This window comes from Penaeus vannamei, chromosome 36 (genome assembly GCF_042767895.1).
Source record: "Penaeus vannamei isolate JL-2024 chromosome 36, ASM4276789v1, whole genome shotgun sequence".
Lineage (NCBI taxonomy): Eukaryota > Metazoa > Arthropoda > Malacostraca > Decapoda > Penaeidae > Penaeus > Penaeus vannamei.
Window position 1 is genome coordinate 24,778,918 of NC_091584.1, and position 8,632 is coordinate 24,787,549.

An 8,632-nucleotide genomic window follows, 5' to 3' on the forward strand; every position below is an offset into this window, starting at 1 on the left:
ATATATATATATATATATATATATATATATATATATGTGTGTGTGTGTGTGTGTGTGTGTGTGCGTGTGTGTGTGTGTGTGTGTGTGCGTGCGTGTGTGTGTGTATGTATTGTTTCGCTATCGCATATATATTTCGCTAAACCATTTGCAATGTTGTATGTCTTCATGCAAGCAAGATATATTGGTGTGAATTCTTATAATTTAGAAAGGTTGGTTTTGCGAAAGCACAACTCCGGCCCAGATTAAATACATAATCAAAACACCATCATTTTAAGGCCAATAAATGTGATTGCAAATTTATGTATTAAAAAAAAAATAGATATGATTACAAACTTATATATTAAATGTTGAACTTATCATTAGCGACGGAGTACGGCTTATAATGCAAGGATTTAAATTGACGTTGCGTATATGATTTATAAAGATAAAAAGTGAAATAAACTTTGTGTCAAACCCTTAAAAATAAACAAATATATGACCGCGTTTCTTCAACATCTTTCTATGTCAACAAACGGATCATTTTGCAATGATATCTTATTATGAAACCTATTCCCTGCCTATCCATTTACCCCCCCTCCCCCCTCCCTCCATCCCCCTTCTCCCCTCCCCTCCCCCCTCCCCCCTCCCCCCTCCCCCCTCCTTCCCCGTCAGCAGAGCCACCCACCCATCATCCCCCATCCCTCCCTCCCTCCCGTTCCTCCATTCCCCCCTCCCCCTCCCTATCCCTTCTCCCTCTCTCTCGCTCTCTCTCTCTCCTCTCATTCTTTTATTTCGGTGACCTTATCCTCCCATAATTTTGCCAATTATGAAAATCCCGGAAGTCAATCAGTAAAGATTTTTTGTCATTAATTAGATGTTTTATCTCGATCATCGGAGGATTTTCACTCGCTCGCTTCTAAGTGTGGATGAGATCCTTTTGTGTGGATGAGACGCTTTTGTGTGGATGAAATGCGTTGGTGTGGATGAGGCCCTTTGGTGTAGATGAGTCAATTGTGTTGATGAGTCCCTTTGTGTGGATGAGTCCCTTGTGTGGATGAGTCCCTTGTGTGGATGAGTCCCTTGTGTGGATGAGTCCCTTGTGTGGATGAGTTCCTTGTGTGGATGAGTCCCTTGTGTGGATGAGTCCCTTGTGTGGATGAGTCCCTTGTGTGGATGAGTCCCTTGTGTGGATGAGTCCCTTGTGTGGATGAGTCCCTTGTGTGGATGAGTCCCTTGTGTGGATGAGACGCTTTTGTGTGGATGAGATGCGTTGGTGTGGATGAGTCCCTTGTGTGGATGAGGCCCTTGTGTGGATGAGTCCCTTGTGTGGATGAGTCCCTTGTGTGGATGAGTCCCTTGTGTGGATGAGTCCCTTGTGTGGATGAGTCAATTGTGTGGATGAGCTGCGTTGGTGTGGATGAGTCCCTTGTGTGGATGAGTCCCTTGTGTGGATGAGTCCCTTGTGTGGATGAGTCCCTTGTGTGGATGAGTCCCTTGTGTGGATGAGTCCCTTGTGTGGATGAGTCCCTTGTGTGGATGAGTCCCTTGTGTGGATGAGTCCCTTGTGTGGATGAGTCCCTTGTGTGGATGAGTCCCTTGTGTGGATGAGTCCCTTGTGTGGATGAGTCCCTTGTGTGGATGAGTCCCTTGTGTGGATGAGTCCCTTGTGTGGATGAGTCCCTTGTGTGGATGAGTCCCTTGTGTGGATGAGTCCCTTGTGTGGATGAGGTCCTTGTGTGGATGAGTCCCTTGTGTGGATGAGTCCCTTGCGTGGATGAGTCCCTTGTGTAGATGAGTCAATTGTGTGGATGAGTCCCTTGTGTGGATGAGTCCCTTGTGTGGATGAGTCCCTTGTGTGGATGAGTCCCTTGTGTAGATGAGTCCCTTGTGTGGATGAGTCCCTTGTGTGGATGAGTCCCTTGTGTGGATGAGTCCCTTGTGTGGATGAGTCCCTTGTGTGGATGAGTCCCTTGTGTAGATGAGTCAATTGTGTGGATGAGCTGCGTTGGTGTGGATGAGTCCCTTGTGTGGATGAGTCCCTTGTGTGGATGAGTCCCTTGTGTGGATGAGTCCCTTGCGTGGATGAGTCCCTTGTGTAGATGAGTCAATTGTGTGGATGAGCTGCGTTGGTGTGGATGAGGCCCTTGTGTGGATGAGTCCCTTGTGTGGATGAGTCCCTTGTGTGGATGAGTCCCTTGTGTAGATGAGTCAATTGTGTGGATGAGCTGCGTTGGTGTGGATGAGGCCCTTGTGTGGATGAGTCCCTTGTGTGGATGAGTCCCTTGTGTGGATGAGTCCCTTGTGTGGATGAGTCCCTTGTGTGGATGAGTCCCTTGTGTGGATGAGTCCCTTGTGTGGATGAGTCCCTTGTGTAGATGAGTCAATTGTGTGGATGAGCTGCGTTGGTGTGGATGAGTCCCTTGTGTGGATGAGTCCCTTGTGTGGATGAGTCCCTTGTGTGGATGAGTCCCTTGCGTGGATGAGTCCCTTGTGTAGATGAGTCAATTGTGTGGATGAGTCTCTTGTGTGGATGAGTCCCTTGTGTGGATGAGTCTCTTGTGTGGATGAGTCCCTTTGGTGTAGATGAGTCCCTTGTGTGGATGAGTCCCTTGTGTGGATGAGTCCCTTGTGTGGATGAGTCCCTTGTGTGGATGAGTCCCTTGTGTAGATGAGTCAATTGTGTGGATGAGTCCCTTGTGTGGATGAGTCCCTTGTGTGGATGAGTCCCTTGTGTGGATGAGTCCCTTGTGTGGATGAGTCCCTTGTGTGGATGAGTCCTTTGTGTGGATGAGTCCCTTGTGTGGATGAGGCCCTTGTGTGGATGAGGCCCTTGTGTGGATGAGTCCCTTGTGTGGATGAGTCCCTTGTGTGGATGAGTCCCTTGTGTGGATGAGTCCCTTGTGTGGATGAGTCCCTTGTGTGGATGAGTCCCTTGTGTGGATGAGTCCCTTGTGTAGATGAGTCAATTGTGTGGATGAGCTGCGTTGGTGTGGATGAGTCCCTTGTGTGGATGAGTCCCTTGTGTGGATGAGTCCCTTGTGTGGATGAGTCCCTTATGTGGATGAGTCCCTTGTGTGGATGAGTCCCTTGCGTGGATGAGTCCCTTGTGTAGATGAGTCAATTGTGTGGATGAGTCTCTTGTGTGGATGAGTCCCTTGTGTGGATGAGTCTCTTGTGTGGATGAGTCCCTTTGGTGTAGATGAGTCCCTTGTGTGGATGAGTCCCTTGTGTGGATGAGTCCCTTGTGTGGATGAGTCCCTTGTGTGGATGAGTCCCTTGTGTGGATGAGTCCCTTGTGTAGATGAGTCAATTGTGTGGATGAGTCCCTTGTGTGGATGAGTCCCTTGTGTGGATGAGTCCCTTGTGTGGATGAGTCCCTTGTGTGGATGAGTCCCTTGTGTGGATGAGTCAATTGTGTGGATGAGTCCCTTGTGTGGATGAGTCCCTTGTGTGGATGAGTCCCTTGTGTGGATGAGTCCCTTGTGTGGATGAGTCCCTTGTGTGGATGAGTCCCTTGTGTGGATGAGTCCCTTGTGTGGATGAGTCAATTGTGTGGATGAGTCCCTTGGTGTAGATGAGTCAATTGTGTGGATGAGTCCCTTGTGTGAATGAGTCCCTTGTGTGGATGAGTCCCTTGTGTGGATGAGTCCCTTGTGTGGATGAGTCCCTTGTGTAGATGAGTCAATTGTGTGGATGAGCTGCGTTGGTGTGGATGAGGCCCTTGTGTGGATGAGTCCCTTGTGTTGATGAGTCCCTTGTGTGGATGAGTCCCTTGTGTGGATGAGTCCCTTGTGTGGATGAGTCCCTTGTGTGGATGAGTCCCTTGCGTGGATGAGTCCCTTGTGTAGATGAGTCAATTGTGTGGATGAGCTGCGTTGGTGTGGATGAGTCCCTTGTGTGGATGAGTCCCTTGTGTGGATGAGTCAATTGTGTGGATGAGTCCCTTGTGTGGATGAGTCCCTTTGGTGTAGATGAGTCAATTGTGTGGATGAGTCAATTGTGTGGATGAGTCCCTTGTGTGGATGAGTCCCTTGTGTGAATGAGTCCCTTGGGTGTGGATGAGTCAATTGTGTGGATGAGTCCCTTGTGTGGATGAGTCCCTTGTGTGGATGAGTCCCTTGTGTAGATGAGTCAATTGTGTGGATGAGCTGCGTTGGTGTGGATGAGTCCCTTGTGTGGATGAGGCCCTTGTGTGGATGAGTCCCTTGTGTGGATGAGGCCCTTGTGTGGATGAGTCCCTTGTGTAGATGAGTCAATTGTGTGGATGAGTCCCTTGTGTGGATGAGTCCCTTGTGTGGATGAGTCCCTTGTGTAGATGAGTCAATTGTGTGGATGAGCTGCGTTGGTGTGGATGAGGCCCTTGTGTGGATGAGTCCCTTGTGTTGATGAGTCCCTTGTGTGGATGAGTCCCTTGTGTGGATGAGTCCCTTGTGTGGATGAGTCCCTTGTATGGATGAGTCCCTTGCGTGGATGAGTCCCTTGTGTAGATGAGTCAATTGTGTGGATGAGCTGCGTTGGTGTGGATGAGTCCCTTGTGTGGATGAGTCAATTGTGTGGATGAGTCCCTTGTGTGGATGAGGCCCTTGTGTGGATGAGTCTCTTGTGTAGATGAGTCAATTGTGTGGATGAGTCCTTTGTGTGGATGAGTCCCTTGTGTGGATGAGTCCCTTGTGTGGATGAGTCCCTTTGGTGTAGATGAGTCAATTGTGTGGATGAGTCCCTTGTGTGGATGAGTCCCTTGCGTGGATGAGTCCCTTGTGTAGATGAGTCAATTGTGTGGATGAGCTGCGTTGGTGTGGATGAGTCCCTTGTGTGGATGAGGCCCTTGTGTGGATGAGTCCCTTGTGTGGATGAGGCCCTTGTGTGGATGAGTCCCTTGTGTAGATGAGTCAATTGTGTGGATGAGTCCTTTGTGTGGATGAGTCCCTTGTGTGGATGAGTCCCTTGTGTGGATGAGTCCCTTTGGTGTAGATGAGTCCCTTGTGTGGATGAGTCCCTTGTGTAGATGAGTCAATTGTGTGGATGAGCTACGTTGGTGTGGATGAGTCCCTTGTGTGGATGAGGCCCTTGTGTGGATGAGTCCTTTGTGTGGATGAGTCCCTTGTGTGGATGAGGCCCTTGTGTGGATGTCCCTTGTGTGGATGAGTCAATTGTGTGGATGAGTCCCTTTGGTGTAGATGAGTCAATTGTGTGGATGAGTCCCTTGTGTAGATGAGTCAATTGTGTGGATGAGCTGCGTTGGTGTGGATGATTCCCTTGTGTGGATGAGTCCCTTGTGTAGATGAGTCAATTGTGTGGATGAGTCCCTTGTGTGGATGAGTCAATTGTGTAGATGAGTCCCTTGTGTGGATGAGTTAATTGTGTAGATGAGTCAGTTGTGTAGATGAGTCAATTGTGTGGATGAGTCAATTGTGTGGATGAGTCAATTGTGTGGATGAGTCAATTGTGTAGATGAGTCAATTGTGTAGATGAGTCAATTGTGTGGATGAGTCAATTGTGTGGATGAGTCAGTTGTGTGGATGAGATCATTTTGTGTGGATGAGTCAATTGTGTGGATGAGTCAATTGTGTGGATGAGTCCCTTGTGTGGATGAGCTGCGTTGGTGTGGATGAGTCCTTTGTGTGGATGAGTCCCTTGTGTGGATGAGTCCCTTGTGTGGATGAGTCCCTTGTGTGGATGAGTCAATTGTGTAGATGAGTCAGTTGTGTAGATGAGTCAATTGTGTGGATGAGTCAATTGTGTGGATGAGTCAGTTGTGTGGATGAGATCATTTTGTGTGGATGAGTCAATTGTGTGGATGAGTGCCTTGTGTGGATGAGTCAACTGTGTGGATGAGTCCCTTGTGTGGATGAGTCCCTTGTGTGGATGAGTCCCTTGTGTGGATGAGTTCCTTGTGTGGATGAGTCAATTGTGTAGATGAGTCAGTTGTGTAGATGAGTCAGTTGTGTAGATGAGTCAATTGTGTAGATGAGTCAATTGTGTGGATGAGTCAATTGTGTGGATGAGTCAGTTGTGTGGGTGAGATAATTTTGTGTGGATGAGTCAATTGTGTGGATGAGTCAATTGTGTGGATGAGTCAATCGTGTGGATGAGTCAGTTGTGTGGATGAGTCCCTTGTGTGGATGAGCTACGTTGGTGTGGATGAGTCAATTATGTGGATGACTTCCTTATGTTGATGAGTCCCTTTGTGTGGATGAGGTCCTTGTGTGGATGAGTCCCTTATGTGGATGAGTCCCTTGTGTGGATGAGTTACTTGTGTGGATGAGTCCCTTGTGTGGATGAGTCAATTGTGTAGATGAGTCAATTGTGTGGATGAGTCCCTTGTGTGGATGAGTCAATTGTGTAGATGAGTCAATTGTGTGGATGAGTCCCTTGTGTGGATGAGTCAATTGTGTAGATGAGTCTCTTGTGTGGATGAGTCCCTTGTGTGGATGAGTCAATTGTGTGGATGAGTCTCTTGTGTGGATGAGTCCCTTGTGTGGATGAGTCAATTGTGTGGATGAGTCTCTTGTGTGGATGAGTCCCTTGTGTGGATGAGTCAATTGTGTGGATGAGTCTCTTGTGTGGATGAGTCCCTTGTGTGGATGAGTCAATTGTGTGGATGAGTCCCTTGTGTGGATGAGTCAATTGTGTAGATGAGTCAATTGTGTGGATGAGTCCCTTGTGTGGATGAGTCAATTGTGTGGATGAGTCTCTTGTGTGGATGAGTCCCTTGTGTGGATGAGTCAATTGTGTGGATGAGTCTCTTGTGTGGATGAGTCCCTTGTGTGGATGAGTCAATTGTGTGGATGAGTCCCTTGTGTGGATGAGTCAATTGTGTAGATGAGTCAATTGTGTGGATGAGTCCCTTGTGTGGATGAGTCAATTGTGTGGATGAGTCTCTTGTGTGGATGAGTCCCTTGTGTGGATGAGTCAATTGTGTGGATGAGTCTCTTGTGTGGATGAGTCCCTTGTGTGGATGAGTCAATTGTGTGGATGAGTCCCGAGTTACCTTGTTTGTGACTTTCTCTTCCTTTTATTCTTGTTATTTTTCTTTTTCTTTTGGTTCCTTCTTTTTCTTCCCTTTGTTCTCCCTTTTATTCGTTTCCTCTTTTTCCTTCTTTCCATCTTCCTGTTCTTGTTCCTTCTCCCATTTCCCTCGTTTCCTTTTTCGGCTTCTCTCTTCCTTTTTTTATTCTCGTTCCATCCATTTTCTTTCTTTCTCTATCTCCTCCTTTCTCCTTTCCTCTTCTTTCCATTCTCTCCCTCTCTTTCACTCGCTTTTCTACTTCCCTCTTCCTATTTTTTTGTTTTTGTTTTGTTTTATCCCTCTTCCCTGCTACTGCTTTTACCTTCCCTTATCTTTATTCCCTCTCCTTCCTCCTCCTTCTCTTCTTTCTCGAGAGAGAGAGCGAGAATCAGCGAGAATTAGTGAGAATCAGCGGGAATCAACGAGAATTAGCGAGAGTTGGCGAGAATCAACGAGAATCAGCGAGAGTTTGCGAGAATCAGCGAGAGTTGGCGAGAGAGAGCGAGAATCAGCGAGAATTAGTGAGAATCAGCGAGATATAGTGAGAATTAGCTAGAATCAGCGAGACATAGAATCAGTGATATTTAGCGGATGGGGGGGTGGGGAGGGGCTCGTATTGGCGGTTTCCAAACGAGCTTGCCACGATTTTTTTTATAGATTTTTTCCCCTTTTATTTTTCGGTTTTTCTTATTGATTTTATGCTGTGGATTGAAATATTTAATTAATCTTAATTAACATTTCATTAATTTTGTTTATTTATTTATCTATCTATTTATTATTATTATTATTATTATTATTATGATGATTATTATTATTTTAGATATTATCCCAAAAATACCAACAATACCATTTCCTGGAATGATAATAAAAAAAAAAAAAAAAAAAAAAAACGTGCACTTTCCTTCGAAATTATTACTTATCATTATCATTTTTATCCCAAATTGCGTGACAGTTTGATACGAAATTCCCTTGGATAAGTAAAGAACAACAGCCACTTCAAACAGCTTCTCCTTCTCTAAGCTATTTAGATCAACTCCTTAAGATCTCTAAAAAAATGTTTGATATTTATTTGTTATTCAATTTGATTTTTGATTGTTTTTTTGGTGTCTTAAAAGTGTAATACAACAAGGGCTAGGGTAAAGTATGTATACACATATATACATATGTATACACACACACACACACACACACACGCACACACACACACAAGCACACACACACACACACACACATATATATATATATATATATATATATATATATATATATATATATATATATATATATATATATATGTGTGTGTGTGTGTGTGTGTGTGTGTGTGTGTGTGTGTGTGTGTGTGTGTGTGTGTGTGTGTGTGTCTGAGTGTGTGTGTGTGTGTGAGTGTGCGTGCTTCTTCTCTCCCGCCTTCACCTTCCTTATTTCTCTATTGATCTCAATTTCTCGTCTTCTCTCTCCCTCTTTCTCTTCTTCCCTTCTCCCCCTCTCTCTCTCTCACACCCTCCTCCCTCCCCCTCTCTCTTCCTCCCTCCTCCCTCTCCCTCTCTCTTCCTCCCTCCTCCCTCTTCCTCTCTCTCCCTCCCTCCTCCCTCTTCCTCTCTCTCCCTCCTTCCTCCCTCTCCCTCTCTCTCCCTCCCTCCTCCC

General features: G+C 46.1%; 1 protein-coding gene across 1 annotated transcript in view; it reads right to left on the reverse strand.

Annotated features, from left to right (window-relative positions):
* Window positions 1-895: 895 nt before the first annotated feature.
* Window positions 896-8,632, reverse strand: part of LOC138859500 (uncharacterized) — a 34,875-nt gene continuing 27,138 nt past the window's right edge. Inside the window, exons 2-11 of the mRNA XM_070114928.1 lie at window positions 6,111-6,248; window positions 5,804-5,869; window positions 5,578-5,646; window positions 5,011-5,251; window positions 4,722-4,803; window positions 4,321-4,561; window positions 3,807-3,922; window positions 1,984-2,260; window positions 1,228-1,455; window positions 896-1,058 (exon numbers count right to left, since the gene is read on the reverse strand). Of these exons, the coding sequence (XP_069971029.1) occupies window positions 896-1,058; window positions 1,228-1,455; window positions 1,984-2,260; window positions 3,807-3,922; window positions 4,321-4,561; window positions 4,722-4,803; window positions 5,011-5,251; window positions 5,578-5,646; window positions 5,804-5,869; window positions 6,111-6,248 (1,621 nt within the window). The remainder of the gene's footprint in view (window positions 1,059-1,227; window positions 1,456-1,983; window positions 2,261-3,806; window positions 3,923-4,320; window positions 4,562-4,721; window positions 4,804-5,010; window positions 5,252-5,577; window positions 5,647-5,803; window positions 5,870-6,110; window positions 6,249-8,632) is intronic.